Source organism: Pristiophorus japonicus, chromosome 2, assembly GCF_044704955.1.
Source record: "Pristiophorus japonicus isolate sPriJap1 chromosome 2, sPriJap1.hap1, whole genome shotgun sequence".
NCBI lineage: Eukaryota > Metazoa > Chordata > Chondrichthyes > Pristiophoridae > Pristiophorus > Pristiophorus japonicus.
Window position 1 is genome coordinate 43,435,488 of NC_091978.1, and position 18,265 is coordinate 43,453,752.

The following is an 18,265-nucleotide window of genomic DNA, read 5'->3' on the forward strand; positions in this document are numbered from 1 at the left end:
ACGTCGCTTACCTTGCTCCCTGACACACGTGCTCCTTCAGGGTTCTTAGGCCTACTTTTATATGCAGCCGATCCTTTTGCTGTCCTGCAGATCTGCTCTCATGTCTATTAACTTGGAGATCTTGGGTTCTCCACGATCAGACATCTCCACTGCCTTTTGGTGAGTGCACTTGGGCCCAGCAGCCCTATCCATTTTGAGGCCCCTTATTTCCTGGATTATGTGAATTCACTGACATTCTCAACTTTAGTGTCAACTATGTTGTCTTAATAGTGACCGAGGCAAAGTACCCATTTAATACCTCTGCCATGTCCTGGGAGTTCACCAGAGTTTGCCTTGTTTCCTGGAAGGAATCTAAGGACTCAAAGGCAATAAAATATTCCAAACATGGCTTTAAAAACATTTTTTTAAACACTTTGCTATTGGGTTAGTCTCAGATTATAGATAACTTTTCACTGTCCTTCCCTGCTTGATCATCACCCCATCCACACTGATTTAACTGGGCATAATATCTCCCATGAATTTGTTGCTCTACTTTCATACCAGTTGCTGACCAACACAGCACTTTCTCAGTCTGAGCTCCAGTCCTAATGTGAGGCTTGAACCCACAGCCTACTGAGCTGTGCTGATACAAGATATTATAAGAGGCTGGTATAATTGTATGTATTGATGTGATTGTTCCTTCCTTCGAGGCTGGAGTTAGAAGTTGTCTAACATTGTTGTGTAGCTCATTCCTTTTACACTTCAAAGCCGTGGGGCACCTTTTACTGCATGCTCTCCAGCACTTTTTTGTTGTGACTAGAATTAAATGTAGTACTCAGTGTGGTTTGATTGCATTGAGCCTTGCTGAAACCTTTGGAGAATTGTACATCTCAACATTTATTGCTTTTCTAAAATTGCTTTGCTTTATGGCTGGATATTGAAAGTGGTGGTTTGGAATGCTTTCCAAGTTTCACTTCCAGCAGATATTCCCATGATTTATTTTTTGTATATCAAGTGTGTTCTTGGAGCCACTTGCTGAAATGTGTTTTTTTTTGTAGGTTGCTCATGAGAAAACCATAACTTTGGAATGGATACAGAAGTATGAGGAAAGTCTTGCACAGTGTGCAGAAATGAAGTAAGGATACCTTGTGTTTTTTTTTGTAATTTTGGCTATTGAAAACCAATGTAATCTTGGCAATAGACTAACAGTCTTGTCATCTTGTGTATCTTTTGTAGAAAAATTGTTAACGAATATTCTGAGACAACCTTTCAAATGATGGGTGAGTTTTATTGCTGTTTTAGTTACTACAGGTAATAAGAATATGTAGCTTGGAATAGTTGAATTCCTCTTCACAATTGAAACTTGAGCTAAGTTACAAAACTTGCACATTTTGGTACTGCATCCTTTTTTTGGAAGATGTGTTGAGCATATTGTCTTATCAAGTGACTGGTTGAAATTGTAGATTTTTTTTTTCTTGAATTTTGAAACTATATATTTCAGAGGCAGCTGACAAAAAGAGTGAATTGGCCAAGGCCGAGCTGGAAAAAGTAACAGAAGAAAAACGACAAACCTTAAAGGAACTAAACTCAGTTGAAAATTCAATGTCTGAATTGTTCAAGCGATTTGAGAGACAGAAGGAAGCACTTGAGGGTTACAAAAAGGTAAGTCTGCTTCAAAAAAGGTAATTTATACTTTTTTTTAAAGCCACAGCTTATGACAGGATTGCAATCCTCTTAGGCAGAAAATTGAAGGCTTATCATTGGTTGTGAAATGTGTGGTCTCCTCCGGTCATGAGGCTTTTATCCTATTGTTGCCAAGCTTTTTAGTTTGTTTTTCTTACACACTGAACTGGTGTTAGGATTTAATGAGTCATTTTTGGCCTGGTGTATCTTTAACCTCCATCTCCAAAGGCTATTCTGTTTTTGCAAGGTGCCTCACTGAAATATATGTATGGTGAGAAAATGGGGCAGAGAAGCAAAACAAAAATGGCTTGCCCTTGTACACTGAAGAGCTACACTGATGTGAAACTTTGATCTTGTACAGTGTGTTGGAGCACACTGCAAGTGCAGTATAGTGCAATGGGCTTGTAGTTCCCCTTGTGCATGAGCAATGATCAGTTCTATGCTATTGGAGGTGGTGAAGGAATGCCAGTAACTTGAACACAAGGAAGGAAAACATCTGCAGGGGTTTTACCAACTACTGCATATCCTTGCATCTTTGATCAGCTTTGCCTGCTTGTTCCTGGGTACCCATTATTTTCCTTTGTGGCATTGCACATGGGAGTCCAGACTAAATGTAGTCATCAGGTGAAATAAAGTTAGTGTTGAATACTGGACCAGGCTCTGTACTGCAGACCAAATTCTGTCCCCTTTTAGTCATGCATTCTCCCCGCCTGTTATATTTTGACAGTCAATCTTGTGGCAGCTTGAAGTAGAAAAACTTGATTGCTGCATAGGAAGCTCCACAATACAGTGAGGTGCTGGGCACAACAGCACCATCCTGGGGTGGAGGGTGTAAGAGTAACCAGTTTAAATGGATAGTTTCCATTAAATGTGGACATAGGAATTTCTTGTGATGGATTAACGAAGTAAGGTTTTGTAAACCACAAGTGCATGCAGATATGATTTAATATTTCAAGTGTTTATCAAATTATTCCCCAAATGCCAACATAATCCCATGGAATAAAAGGCAGTGGCAGCATGGATACAAAATTGGCTGAGTGATTGGAAACAGTGGTTATTCGGACTGGAGGAAGGTGGCATTCCCTGGATAGTAAGACTTCAAGATGTGCCACATATCTGCCCACATGAAATTTAATACAGAAAAGTGCAAAGTAATAGTTTGGCAGGCAGAACAAGGAGGCAATATAAACTAAAGGCTACTATCCTGAAGGGGCTGCGTGAACAGAGACCTGGGGGTATATGTGCACAAATAGTTGAAGGTGGCAGGGCAGGCTGAGAAAGCAGTGCATAAAAAAAAAACACAATCCTGTCCTTTATAAATAGAGGCATATGTAATCCGAGCCATCATAAATAGAGGCATAGAGTACAAAAGCAAGGAATTTGTGCTGAATACAACACTGGTTCAACCTCCACTGGAGTATTATCAAATTCTGGGCATTGCACTTTGGGGAGGATGTGAAGGCCTTTGAGGGTGCAGAAAAGATTTGCGTTTCCAGGAATGAGGGACTTCAGTTATGTGGAAAAGCTGGGGTGGTTCTCCTTTAGAACAGAGGAGATGTGATATAGATGTTCAAAATCATGAGTGGTCTAGACAGAGTAGATAAAGAGAAACTGTTCCCATTGGCAGAAGGGTCGAGAACCAGGGTTTTGTTTTTAAGGTGACCAGAACCAAAGGTGACGTGAACACTTTTACGCAGCGAATGGTTAGGATCTAGAATGCACTGCCTGAAAGGGTGGTGGAGGAAGATTTAATCTTGGCTTTCAAAAGGGAATTGGATAATTACCTGATTTTGGAGGGGGTGGGATGCAGGGTGGGGAGTAAAGGGCAGGAAGTGAGACTAGCTGAAGTGCTCTTGGAGCTGGCACAGGCTCAACAGGCCAAATGGCCGTTCTGTGTTGTAACCATTCTGATTGTATTTCTTTTGTCGTTCCTTCTGCTTTCTAAAGAGCTGTACCTGTTGACCTTCACCTCCATTTCCCAAAACTTACCCCTTGGTCTCCATTAGCTGCATTTACCACATACTAGCCTCCTACTCTAACACCTGTGATTTCCTGGGTTCTTATTTCCAGTCAGCGAAGTTGTTTTAGCCCTTGTGTCCATGTCCAATGTCTCGGAACTACAACATGACATCACCAATATTCACATCTGTTGACAAATTGGAATTACTGTCAGAGGTGTAAATTTCCATGTTTTTCCCCCTGCCCCTGTATGGGTTTAGAATGAAGAAACTCTAAAGAAATGTGTTCAAGATTATCTTGCCAGGATTAAGAAGGAAGAGCAGAGGTACCAGGCTCTGAAAGTTCATGCTGAAGAAAAATTGAATCAGTGAGTATTCTTGTGGTTTTATAGCTTCATTATTTAAATTTCAATTTGTCAACTGCACATTGAAAATAACATTTTGGCTCGATCAACTTTAAATAATACATTAAATACACAAGGAAACTAGGTACCACAGCAGGTTAAATGATCTGCCATTTCATGACTTTTATCCCAGAGGTCAGCTGTGGTTTTGAGCCCAGGTCTTGTTCACTGTAAGGGGCCAGTCTTTATCATGGACATTATTTAAATGAAAAATGTTCAGTTTCTCAGCACATGTACCTTAAACTCATAGTAAAGCTGCACTACAGGCAATAGTGTCGAGACTTAAAACAATGCAGCACTCCCTAGGAACTATAGTTAAGTGCCATCTATGTTAAACTGTCCACCATTCAGGTGGGTGGCACTATTGGGCATTGTCCTGGTCAATATTATCTCCAAATGCACCACCAATAATAGATTTTAAATGGTCATTTGTTCATTAGCTGTTAATTTGCACCGTCGGATCCTACAATGTCTACACAGCAAGCCCATGGGATCCAGGGTAAAGTGGCAAGTTGGATCCAAAATTGGTTTCAAGGCAAGAAGCAAAGTGTAATGGTTGGGTGTTTTTGAGATGAAAGCTGTTTCCAGTGGGGTTCTGCAGGGCGCAGTACTAGGTTCCTTCCTTTTTTGTGGGTATATCCATGATTTAGACTTTAATGTAGGGGATATGATTGCGGTTTGCAGAGGATACTAAAATCGGCTGTGTGGTTGAAGAAAGCTGTAGACTGCAGAAAGATATCAATGAACTGGTCAAGTGGGCATAACCATGGCAAATGGAATTCAATCTGGGGGTGAGGGTAATGCATTTTGGGAGGGCTAACGAGGCAAGGGAATACACATTAAATGGTACGACAAGTGTAGAGGAACAAAGGGACCTTGGTGTGCATGACCACAGATTGCTGAAGGTAGAAAAATTTGTAGATAAGGTGGTTGAGAAGGCATATGGACCACTTGATTTTATTAGCTGAGGCATACAATAAAAGAGATGGGAGGTTATGGTTGATCTGTATAAAACACTAGTTAGGCCACAGTGAGAACTGCATGCAGTTCTGGGCACCACATTACCTCTAGTGCAATCACAGCTTTCCTGTAGAGGAGATTTATGAGGATATTACATAGAAACATAGAAAATAGGTGCAGGAGTAGGCCATTCGGCCCTTTGAGCCTGCACCACCATTCAATAAGATCATGGCTGATCATTCAACTCAGTACCCCTTTCCTGCTTTCTCTCCATCATGGCAATCAGTCTGGTGAACCTTTGCTGCACTCCCTCAATAGCAAGAATTCCTTCCTCATATTAGACCAAAACTGAAAATATTCCAGGTGAGGCCTCACCAAGGCCTTGTACAACTGCAGTAAGACCTCCCTGCTCCTATACTCAAATGCCCTAGCTATGAAGGCCAACATACCATTTGCTGCCTTCACCATCTGCTGTACCTGCATGCCAACTTTTAATGACTGATGAACCATGACACCCAGGTCTCGTTGCACCTCCCCTTTTCCTAATCTGCTTCCATTGATATTCTGCCTTTGTGTTTTTGCCACCAAAGTGGATAACCTCACATTTATCCACATTATACTGCATTGTTCTAGGGGAGGTGGGACCAGTACAAACCGGACGGTCTGCACCTGGTCAGGACCGGAACTAATGTCCTAGGGGGAGTGTTTGCTAGTGCTGTTGGGGAAGAGTTAAACTAATATGGCAGGGGGATGGGAACCAATGCAGGGAGACGGAGACAAAAAGGAGGCAAAAGCAAAAGACAGAGGAGATGAGGGAAAAGTGGAAGACAAAGGGCCACTGTACAGCAAAATTCTAAAAGGATAAAGGGTGTTTAAAAAAACAAGCCTGAAGGCTTTGTGTCTTACTGCAAGGAGTATCCGCAATAAGGTGGGTGAATTAACTGTGCAAATAGATGTTAACAAATATGATGTGATTGGGATTACGGAGACGTGGCTCCAGGATGATCAGGGCTGGGAACTCAACATCCAGGGGTATTCAACATTCAGGAAGGATAGAATAAAAGGAAAAGGAGGTGGGGTAGCATTGCTGGTTCAAGAAGAGATTAATGCAATAGTTAGGAAAGACATTAGCTTGGATGATGTGGAATCTATATGGGTAGAGCTGCAGAACACAAAAGGGCAAAAAACGTTAGTGGGAGTTGTGTACAGACCTCCAAACAGTAGTAGTGATGTTGGGGAGGGCATCAAACAGGAAATTAGGGGTGCATGCAATAAAGGGTGACTTTAATATGCATATAGATTGGGCTAGCCAAACTGGAAGCAATATGGTGGAGGAGGATTTCCTGGAGTGCATAAGGGATGGTTTTCTAGACCAATATATCGAGGAACCAACTAGGGGGGAGGCCATCTTAGACTGGGTGTTGTGTAATGAGAGAGGATTAATTAATAATCTCATTGTGCGAGGCCCCTTGGGGAAGAGTGACCATAATATGGTGGAATTCTGCATTAGGATGGAGAATGAAACAGTTAATTCAGAGACCATGGTCCAGAACTTAAAGAAGGGTAACTTTGAAGGTATGAGGCGTGAATTGGCTCGGATAGATTGGCGAATGATACTGAAGGGGTTGACTGTGGATGGGCAATGGCAGACATTTAGAGACCGCATGGATGAACTACAACAATTGTACATTCCTGTCTGGCGTAAAAATAAAAAAGGGAAGGTGGCTCAACCGTGGCTATCGAGGGAAATCGGGGATAGCATTAAAGCCAAGGAAGTGGCATACAAATTGGCCAGAAATAGCAGCGAACCGGGGACTGGGAGAAATTTAGAACTCAGCAGAGGGGGACAAAGGGTTTGATTAGGGCAGGGAAAATGGAGTACGAGAAGAAGCTTGCAGGGAACATTAAGGCGGATTGCAAAAGTTTCTATAGGTATGTAAAGAGAAAAAGGTTAGTAATGACAAACGTAGGTCCCCTGCAGTCAGAATCAGGGGATGTCATAACTGGGAACAAAGAAATGGCAGACCAATTGAACAAGTACTTTGGTTCGGTATTCACTAAGGAGGACACAAACAACCTTCCGGATATAAAAGGGGTCAGAGGGCCTAGTAAGGAGGAGGAACTGAGGGAAATCTTTTAGTTGGGAAATTGATGGGATTGAAGGCCGATAAATCCCCAGGGCCTGATGGACTGCATCCCAGAGTACTTAAGGAGGTGGCCTTGGAAATAGCGGATGCATTGACAGTCATTTTCCAACATTCCATTGACTCTGGATCAGTTCCTATCGAGTGGAGGGTAGCCAATGTAACCCCACTTTTTAAAAAAGGAGGGAGAGAGAAAACAGGGAATTATAGACCAGTCAGCCTGACCTCAGTAGTGGGTAAAATGATGGAATCAATTAATAAGGATGTCATAGCAGCGCATTTGTAAAATGGTGACATGATGGGTCCAAGTCAGCATGGATTTGTGAAAGGAAAATCATGCTTGACAAATCTTCTGGAATTTTTTGTGTTTCCAGTAAAGTGGACAAAAGAGAACCAGTTGATGTGGTATATTTGGACTTTCGACAAGGTCCCACACAAGAGATTAATGTGCAAAGTTAAAGCACATGGGATTGGGGGTAGTGTGCTGACGTGGATTGAGAACTGGTTGTCAGACAGGAAGCAAAGAGTAGGAGTAAATGGGGACTTTTCAGAATGGCAGGCAGTGACTAGTGGGGTACCGCAAGGTTCTGTGCTGGGGCCCCAGCTGTTTACATTGTACATTAATGATTTAGATGAGGGGATTAAATGTAGTATCTCCAAATTTGCGGATGACACTAAGTTGGGTGGCAGTGTGAGCTGCGAGGAGGATGCTATGAGGCTGCAGAGTGACTTGGATAGGTTAGGTGAGTGGGCAAATGCATGGCAGATGAAGTATAATGTGGATAAATGTGAGGTTATCCACTTTGGTGGTGAAAACAGAGAGACAGACTATTATCTGAATGGTGACAGATTAGGAAAAGGGGAGGTGCAACGAGACCTGGGTATCATGGTACATCAGTCATTGAAGGTTGGCATGCAGGTACAGCAGGCGGTTAAGAAAGCAAATGGCATGTTGGCCTTCATCAGGGGATTTGAGTCCAGGGGCAGGGAGGTGTTGCTACAGTTGTGCAGGGCCTTGCTGAGGCCACACCTGGAGTATTATGTACAGTTTTGGTCTCCAAACTTGAAGGACATTCTTGCTATTGAGGGAGTGCAGCAAAGGTTCACCAGACTGATTCCTGGGACGGTGGGACTGACCTATCAAGAAAGACTGGATCAACTGGGCTTGTATTCACGAGTTCAGATGAATGAGAGGGGACCTCATAGAAACGTTTAAAATTCTGACGGGTTTAGACAGGTTCGATGCAGGAAGAATGTTCCCAAGGGTTATGGCGAGAAAGCAGGAAGGGGGTACTGAAGTTTCATGTTCAGCCATGAACTCATTGAATGGCGGTGCAGGCTAGAAGGGCTGAATGGCCTGCTCCTGCACCTATTTTCTATGTTTCTATCTATGTTTCTATGTTGGAAGTCCAGAACCAGGGGTCACAGTCTAAGGATAAGGGGTAAGCTATTTAGGACCGAGATGAGAAACTTCTTTACCCAGAGAGTGGTGAACTTGTGGAATTCTCTACCACAGAAAATAGTTGAGGCCAATTCACTAAGTATATTCAAAAGGGAGTTAGATGAAGTCCTTACTACTCGGGGGATCAAGGGGTATGGCGAGAAAGCAGGAATGGGGTACTGAAGTTGCATGTTCAGCCATGAACTCATTGAATGGTGGTGCAGGCTAGAAGGGCTGAATGGCCTACTCTTGCACCTATTTTCTATGTTTCTATCTGCCAAGTGTTTGCCCACTCACCTGTCAAGTCATCCTGCAGCCTCTTGGCATCCTCCTCATTGCTCACAGCGCCAACCAGCTTAGTGTCATCTGCAAACTTAGAGATTCAATTCCTTCATCTAAATCATTAATGTATATTGTAAATAGCTGGGGTCCCAGCACTGAGCCCTGCGGCACCCCACTAGTCACTGCCTGTCATTCTGAAAAGGACCTGTTTATCCTGACTCTCTGCTTCCTGTCTGCCAACCAGTTCTCTCTCCAGGTCAGTATATTACCCCCAATACCATGTGTTTTAATTTTGCATACCAATCTCTTGTGTGGGACCTTGTCAAAAGCCTTTTGAAAGTCCAAATACATCACATCCACTGATTCTCCCTTGTCCACTCTACTCGTTGCATCCTCAATTCTAGAAGATTTGTCAAGCATGATTTCCCTTTCATAAATCCATGCTGACTTGGACTGATCTTGTCACTGCTTTCCAAATGCGCTGTTATTTCATCTTTAATAATTGATTCCAACATTTTCCCCACTAATGTCAGGCTAACTAGTCTATAATTACCTGTTTTCCCTCTTTCCTCTTTTCTTAAAAAGTGGTGTTACATTAGCTAACCTCCAATCCATAGGAACTGATCCCGAGTCGATAAATTGTTGGAAAATGATCTCCAATGCATCCACTACTTCTCAGTCTGCATCCCAGAGTACTAAAGGAAGTGGCCCATCAGGCCCTGGGGATTTATTGGCGTTCAATCCCATCAATTTCCCTAACAATTTCCCGCCTAAAGGATTCATAAATTAAAGTAATTGGCAGAGGGAATTTGAGGGGAATTGTTTTCACTTGGATGTGCACTTGAAGTGCCGTAACCTACAAGGCTGTGGACCAAGAGCTGGATAGTGGGATTAGGCTGGGTAACTTTTGGTTGACCGGCGCAGCCACGATGGGCCGAAATGCCCTCCTTCCATGCTGTAAATTTCTATGAAAACCATTTCTTTCCATGTAATTGGCACTTAACCCTTGGTTGAGGATTGATCTAATTGATGCCTTTAAAATGATAAAGGAAGAAATGATTCCCTGATGGAAGATCAAGAGGGCATAAAATTAGAGCTGGGCCATTTGGGAGTGAACTTGGCAAGCACTTTCTTAAGGAGGGTATTGGCAATCTGCAATGATTTCCCTTTCCCCATGCCCCAACGTGTGGCTGCTGGGTGAATTGGATTTTGAGCACCAGATTTTTATTCGGTAAGGAGTATCCAGGAATATGGATCCAAGGTGTTTAACTGGAGCTTGAGGTACAGATTGAATGGCCTACTCGTGCTTTGAGTAACACATGCTTTATGCATGTTACAGCAGCAAGTATGAGACATGTAACAAATTGGAGTTCCGTAATGACATTTGTTTACTATAATATCTAACCCTTTTTTCCTGTTCCTGAAAAGAGCAAATGAAACCATTGCAGAAGTACGTAACAAATTCAAGGCCGAGATTGCTGCTCTCCAGGCTCAGCTGCGCAAGGAGCAAATGAAAGCCAATTCCATGGAAAGGAGTCTGGAAGAGATGGTGCGTTTATTTTTAAATTTGCTACAGATCCGTTTACTTGTACAGCCTTTGTAGGTGTATATCTTCAGGTATTCAAGATTCATTTTCCACATCACCTTGATACCCCTCTGAATAAATCATTGAATATTGGAGGCCATTTAAGGAAAACCACAATTTCTGCTTCTCCCTTTTTGATTTCCCCCCAGTACCTCCCTCCATGTCATTCAACTAGCATTTGAAATGACCTCCTTATTCTTTGTGAAAGCAATTATCAGGAATTTTCTTGTTTACATCTGACAATGCTGTTGATCTGAGCCTACTTCTCCCCCCCCCCCCCCCCTCCAAATATTCTCTTGGCTTGTCTTTAAGTCATACTAGGGGTTTATCTAATTTATCCTTGTAGCTTTGGAGATTAACTCAGCCTCCAGAGCTTGGCTGTTTTTTAAGCTGACTAAACTGGGCCCAGTAATGTGTAATTTGATTAGAACATTAGTTTCATCACAACCTTGTAACATGCATAATGTTTGCTTACAGTTCCATAGGTCTTTACATAACTACTTAATTGGCCACAATTCCTCCAGTGATGGGATTTTTATACAGTGGTCTATGATCTAAAAGATATCCAGAAAGCAAAGAGCATGAAAGAATGTTAACTAAAATCAAGGATAACCCAGAGGTTTTATAAATACCTTAAGAGCAAGAGGATAACTAGAGAAAGAATGGGGCCTATTAGTGACCACAAAGGAAATTTGTGTGTAGAGCCAGAAGATGTGGGTATGATTCTTTGTGAAAACAGATGCAACATATTCATTAACGAGGGGCGATGCAGACTTTGCAATGAGGGAGGAGGCGTGTGAAATATAGACCACATAAATGTAGAGGAAGTATTAACATGCTTTGAAAGTGGGTAAATCCCCAGGCCCGGATGAAATATATCCTAGGCTGTTGAGAAGCAAAAGAGGAAATGGAGGCTCTGGCCATCATTTTCCAGGCCTCTCTGGCTACAGGTGTGGTGCCAGAGGATTGAACATAAGAATTAGGAACAGGAGTAGGCCATCTAGCCCCTCGAGCCTGCTCCACCATTCAACAAGATCATGGCTGATCTGTGTGCTGAGGGCTACTAATGTTTGTAACTTTGTTTAAAAAGGATAGACCGAGTAATTACAGACCAGTCAGCCTAACCTCCGTGGTGGGGAAAATTATTGGAAAAAATAATCCTGAGGGACAGGATAAATCTTCATTTGGAAAGACATTGATTGATCAAGGACAGTCCACATGGATTTAAGGGAAGGTCGTGTCTGACTAACTTGATTGAATTTTGAGTGCAGGTAACCAGGAGGGTTGATGAGGGCAATGCATATGATGTCGTGTATATGGATTTTAGCACAGCTTTTGATAAGGTCCCACATGGCAAACTGGTCCCAAAAGTAAAAGCCCATGGGATCCAGGGTAAAGTAGCAAGTTGGATCCAAATTTGTCTGAGGCAGGAAGCAAGGGTAATGGTTGATTGTTTTTGTGACTGGAGGGTTGTATCCAGTGGGGTTCTGCAGGGCTCAGTGCTGGGTCCCTTGCTTTTTTGTGGTATATATCAATGACTTGGACTTGAATGTTGGGGGTATGATTAAGAAGTTTGCAGATGACACTAAAATAAGCTGTGGTTGATAATGAAGAAAGCTGCTGTGGATTGCAGGGAGATATCAATGTACTGGTCATGTGGGTGGAACAGTGGCAAATGGAATTCAATCTAGTTAAGTGTGAGGTAATCCATTTGGAGTTCTAACAAGGCAAAGGAACACACATTAAATGTTCCGACACTGAAAAGTGCAGAAGAACAAAGGGACCTTGGAGTGCAAGTCCACAAATCCTTGACGGTAATAGGCCAGGTAGATAAGGTGGTTAAAAAAGCATTTGGAATACTTGCCTTTATTAGTCCAGGCATGGAATACAAGAGCAAGGAGGTTATGCTTGAACTATATAAAACACTGGTTAGGCTGCAGCTGGAGTACGGAGTGCAGTTCTGGTCACCACATTACTGCAAAGATGTGATTGCACTGGAAAGGGTGCAGAAGAGATTTTCAGGAATGTTGCCTGTGAAAGATTGGAGATGCTGGGTTTGTTTTCTTTGGAACAGAGGAGGCTGACGGGTGTGGATAGGAAGGACCTTTTTTAAAGTTGCGGGGGGCAAATTTCTTCAGAGGGTAGTGGGGGTCTGGAACTCTCTGCCTGAAAGGGTAGTAGAGGCAGGAACCCTCACCAAATTTAAAATAATTGGAAGTGCACTTGAGGTGCTGTAACCTACAGGGCTATGGACCAAGAGTTGGAACGTGGGATTAGGCTGGATAGTTCTTGGTTGGCCGGCTTGGACACGATGGACCGAAATGGCCGCCTTCCGTTCTGTAAATTTCTCTGAACCAGGTGAAGTGACTTTTAAGCCAGGTTCTGTAGTGTGGATACTTGCACATAGATTTCAAGCCAAATCTATGTAACTTTTCTATTTTCTCCTTGTTGAATCATACTTGAAGATTATCTTTAAATCCTCTTGCCACTAGGTGGTGCTGTGGAATGACAACCACTAAGTTTCTGCAGCATGATCCAGAGCTGGGCAGTGTACCACTAATTCTGGGTGTATAAATGCTGCCACCCATGTACAAGAACCTGTTACTGCAGCAACATTGAAACATGGTTAAAATATAGGACCATGACTTTCCAGTCCTAACCATTTCATTGCAACAAAAATCTTACTAATTAAGTCACCATGATTTTGAAGTAGGTGTACATCTTTGTACATTTGACTGTCACTGGGATTTTGTGAGTGTACTTGAATGGGGTGGGGAGGAGCAAGAGACTTGGCAATACCTAGACTTGGTTGTGCCTTATGAGAACAAACAGCAGCATATTGAGTTCCTAGAATTTTAGTGCATTAAGGCCATTTTTTAACCATGACCCCAACCTGAACTCTGGCAAGAAAATGTTGTTTCTGACAGGACATTCCCGATCCTAACCACTCGCTGCTTAAAGAAACCTTTTCCTCATATCACCTTTGGTTCTTCTGCCAATCTGCTTAAATCTGTCTCCTAGTTCTCGACCCTTCTGCCAACTATCTACTCTGTCTTTACACCTCAAATCTTTTCTGCTCTAAAGAGAACAATCTCAGCTTCTCCAGTCTATCCACATAACTGAAGTCTCTCATCCCTGGCATAATTCTCGTAAACTTTTTCTGCACCCTCTAAGGCCTTCACATCCTTCCTAAAGTGAGGTGCCCAGAATTGGGCAATACTCCCATTGAGGCCAAACCAGTGTTTATAGGTTCATTGTAACTTCCTTGCTTTTGTACTCTGCCTCTATTTTTGAAGCCAAGGATCCCACAAGTTTTTTTTTAAACTGCTTTCTTGCCATGCCGCCTTCAATTTGTGAACATATACCCCCAGGTCTCTGTGCACCCCCTTTAGGAATATACCTATTAGTTTATATTGCCTCTTGTATCATTTCACACAAGTTAAATTTCATGTGCCTCATGTCTGCCCATTCCACCAGCCTGTCTGTCCTCTTGAAGTCTATCACTATCCTCCTCACTCTTCACTATACTTCCAAGTTTTGTGTGATCTACATGTTTTGAAATTGTGCCGAGTACACCCACATCCAAGTCATGAGATAGCAAGAAAAGCAGTGGTCTTAGTACTGACCCCCTGGGGAGCACCTTCCTCCTGTGCAAAAAGCAACTGTTCACCACTACTCTACTCTGCTTTCTGTCACTCATTTAGCCTACCTTGTATCTATGCTGCCATTATTCCATGGGCTTCAACTTTTTTGTCTAGCCTATTATATCACACTTTGTCAAATGCAATTTGGAAATCCATGTCCACTGCATTGCCCTCGTCAACCTTCTCTCCTCATCAAAAAAAACTCCATCACGTTGGTTGAACATGATTTGCCTTTAACAAATCTCTGGCTCTCAATTGCTTCACACTTGTCCAACTGATTCTTTTATCCCTGATTGTTTTTTCAAAAAGCTTTCCCACTACTGAGGTTAAACTGACTGGCCTGTAGTTGCTGGGTTTATCTTTACACCATTGTTCAAAAAGAGGGTGTAACATTTGCAGTTCTTCAGTCCTCTGGCAGCACCCCAGTTTCTAAGGAGGATTGGAAGATTATGGCCAGCACCTCTGCAATTTCTTCCTTCTCTTCCCTCAATCTCCTAGGATGCAGTACAGTGAAGTACAGCCAGCCTTTCTAGTACCTTGTCTTTATCCATTCGTATCCCATCCAGTATCTTCTGTACCTCCTTTACTATGTTATGGCTGCAGCATCTTCCTTGATGAAGATGGATGCAAAGTACTCATTTAGTACCTCAAGTATACCATCTGCCTCCATGAGTAGGTCTCCTTTTTGATCCTTAATTGGCCATGCCCCTCCTCTTACAGCCTGTTCCTATATATATGCTGAAGACTTTTGGATTCCCTTTGGCTGCCAATCTGTTCTCACACCCTCTCTGCCCCTTTTTTTTTTCTATTTCACTTGAGCTTTCTATATTTAGCCTGATACTCTGATTTAGTTTTTCTTAACATGTTTACAAATTGTGGTAAACTAGTGACTGTTGCCTGCATTGGTAAACTGTCTCGTTCTGATACTTTTGCTTTTGTGAAAGAACTGAATTGATGTGCTATGGCTTCCTCATTATTAGCTACTAATTATCCACTTCCATGCTCCGATCAGTAAATCCCACAAACCATTTTTGTTTTCTAATTTCTGCTGATCAAATGTGGAGGTTGAAGTGAATTTGGAAAGGGTGGAAGTAATGCAGCTTGTTCATCGATAGGATTACTGTAGTCTAGTGGCAAGATTACTGAATTTGTAATCCAGAGAACACAAGTTCAAGTATCACCATAGCAGTTTGAGAACTTGAATTCAGTCGAAAGAAACTGGTATATCTACAATTATTGTAAAAGCACAGTTTGTTCACTCTCTTCTATTCTCCGGGGAAGGAAACCTGCTGTTCTTACCCAGTCTGGTCTGTGACTCCAGTCTCAATGTGGTTGAGTCTTAACTGCCTGTCTAAGTGATTGAGCAAGCTGCTCAGCAGTTCAAGATAGCCCACTACTTCCCTGGGTGGGGAGGAGAGTGATGCCCACCTCTCAAAAGCCTAGAATTAAACACTAACACAAGTACAAGAAATAGGAGCAGGAGTAGGCCATTTGACCCTTCGAGCCTGTCTGCCATTTAATAAGATCAAGGCTGATCTGATTATGGACTCGACTCCACTTCCCTGCCTGCTCCCCATAACCCTTTATTCCCTTCTTGCTCAAAAATTTGTATCTCCGCCTTAAATATATTCAATGACTCAGCCTCTGGGGCAGAGTATTCCACAAGATGTACAACCCTCAGAAGAAATTATTATTCTTCTCAGTTTTAACTGGGTGGCCCCTTATTCTGAGATGATGCCCCCTAGTTTTAGTTTCTGCTGAGTGGAGATATCCTCTCTGCAGCCACCTTGTCAAGCCCTCTCATTATCTAAGTTTCAATAAGGTCACCTCATTCTTCTGAACTCCAATAAGTGTAGGCCCAACCTACTCGACCTATCTTGGGTCAACCCCCCCCCCCCCCCCCCCCCCCCAAATCTCCAGAATCAACCTAGTGAACCATCTCTGAACAGCCTCCAATGCAAGTGTATCCTTCCTTAAATACAGAGACCAAAGCTGCACGCAGTACTCCAGGCGTGGCATCACATACTCTAGAGTTATAGCAGGACTTCTCTGCTTTTATACTCTCTCTCTCCCCCTAGGCTATAAAAGTGCTAAATCAGTGATATGTGGCATTTTACAATATACAATGTGCCTGATTCTATTTTATACCTCTACAGACTAAAGAAAATGTGGAACTTTCAAAAATCTGTGATGATCTAATTTCGAAGATGAAGTTCTGATTTCTTTGTAAAAACTAATGTATCCTGCCCTGCTTCTTCAAACTCTCGACTATTATTTCTGCCTTTTTTAATGACTGAATGCATTTTATATGTTGCTAGAGAAAAATAAAGTTCAATATTCGAAGTCTGACTTTTTGTGGTTTGTGTACAAGCATTGCTGATAACCTTTGTGGTATCTTGTGGCAAACTTCCTCAGTAAATGTTAGAAATGTAATTAGCTTTCAAAGAATACAATGTGTCCATTTTTGATGACCAGTTGGAGAATACCTGGGTTGCTGAGTGACGAGCTCCATGTTGTCATTTGAAGTGGAACAAACATCCAGCATGTGACCAAATCATTGTAAATCCAATTACATGCTCATTCAAATGCCACCTGCAATAAGGTCAAGAATGGGAAGGCCATACTTTTCACTTGTGCTACAACTTCCTTAGCTTCAGCAATCTTTTCCACTGCTTTACCTAATGGATTGACCCAAATGTATATTGCATTGATTGGAGATATTCTTGTGTACTTATTTTAAACCTGTCCTTCTAACCATTGCCTTTTGAGTTCATCATTTAATACTTTAGAATTGTAACTAGAAATCTTTTCTCATTGTTCATTCCCCTTCACATACTGGATAGTATTTTCTGCACCCTCTCCAATCCATGTTGGTAATATTTTTAATTAAGAAAGAACTTGCATTTTTTTGGTACCTTTCACATCCTTGTGACATCTCAAAGCACTCCATAATAAAACAGAGTTCAGCCCATCATTCCTGTGCTGGCTCTTTGAAAGAGCTCTGGCCCTTCTTTCCCCATAGCCTTGCGCATTTTCTCTCCAGTATTTATCCAATTACCTTTTTGAAAATGGTTATTGAATCTGCGTTGACCACCAGGCAGTGCATTCCAGATCATGGTTTGTTGCATCATTTTTTTCCTTGTGCCTTTTTGCTAATTACCTTTTTTAAATTTGTGTTCTCTGCTTACTGACCTTTCTGCCACTGGAAATAGTTTTTCCTTATTTAACCCTTAATGATTTTTACCAACTATCAAATCTCCTTTTCTGGTTTCTCTAACCTCTCCATAATTGAAATCTTTCATCCCTGGTGCCATTGTAGTACATCATCTCTGCATCCTCAAGGCCTTGACTTCCTTCCCAAATTGGACAATACTCCAGCTGTGGCTGAAACTTTTATAAATGTTTAGCATAACTTCCTTGTTTTTGTACTCTGCCTCTATTCATAAGAACATAAGATAGGAGTAGGCCACTTGGCCCCTCGAGCCTGCTCTGCCATTTAACAAGATCATGGCTGATCTGATCATGGACTCAGCTCCACTTCCCTGCCTGCTCCCATAACCCTTTATTCCCTTATTGCTCAAATAATGCAACGGATCCCATGTCTTTTTAACTGCTGCCTTAACTTGTCCTGCTGCCTTCAAAGAGGTGTGTATGTATACCCCTAGTCTTTGTTCTTGCACCCCCTCAAATTGCATCATTTAGTTCATATTGCCTTTCTGAATTCTTCTGACCACAATGTATCACTTCACACTCTGGGCTTTAAATTTCTTCCACCATGTCTGCCCATTTTTACTAGTCTATGACCTGAAGTCTGATACTATCCTCCCTCGCTGGTGACTACAATTCCAAGTTTTGTCATCTGCAAACTTTGAAATTATGCCCTGTATACCCAAGACCAGGGCATTGTTGCGACCACTGCTTTTTGATGTGCATTAATGACCCCTGGGGAACACCACTGAACACTTTCTCCAGTCTGAAAAGCAAGCGTTCACCACTACAATTTTCCCTTGGCTAATGGCATTTCCACACAGCTGCTGCCCCTTTTTAATCCTATGGCATTCAATTTTACTAGCAAGTTGATTGTGGTACTAAAATGCTGTTTGAACTTCCATATATTGATCAGCCACACTACTCTCATCAACCCTCTATGTTGCTTCAAAGAATTAGTTATTCAAACATAATTTG

The 18,265-nt window shown here is 42.2% G+C and overlaps 1 protein-coding gene across 2 annotated transcripts in view; it reads left to right on the forward strand.

The window, feature by feature from the left end:
• The window catches only part of tacc3 (transforming, acidic coiled-coil containing protein 3), a 61,130-nt gene extending 44,735 nt beyond the window's left edge, over nucleotides 1-16,395 (forward strand). For both annotated transcript variants that reach the window (XM_070866910.1, XM_070866911.1), the window contains 6 exons: nucleotides 1,038-1,114; nucleotides 1,216-1,259; nucleotides 1,481-1,641; nucleotides 3,882-3,988; nucleotides 10,280-10,400; nucleotides 16,237-16,395. In XM_070866910.1, the coding sequence (XP_070723011.1) occupies nucleotides 1,038-1,114; nucleotides 1,216-1,259; nucleotides 1,481-1,641; nucleotides 3,882-3,988; nucleotides 10,280-10,400; nucleotides 16,237-16,299 (573 nt within the window). In that variant the 3' untranslated portion in view covers nucleotides 16,300-16,395. The remainder of the gene's footprint in view (nucleotides 1-1,037; nucleotides 1,115-1,215; nucleotides 1,260-1,480; nucleotides 1,642-3,881; nucleotides 3,989-10,279; nucleotides 10,401-16,236) is intronic.
• Nucleotides 16,396-18,265: the final 1,870 nt, after the last annotated feature.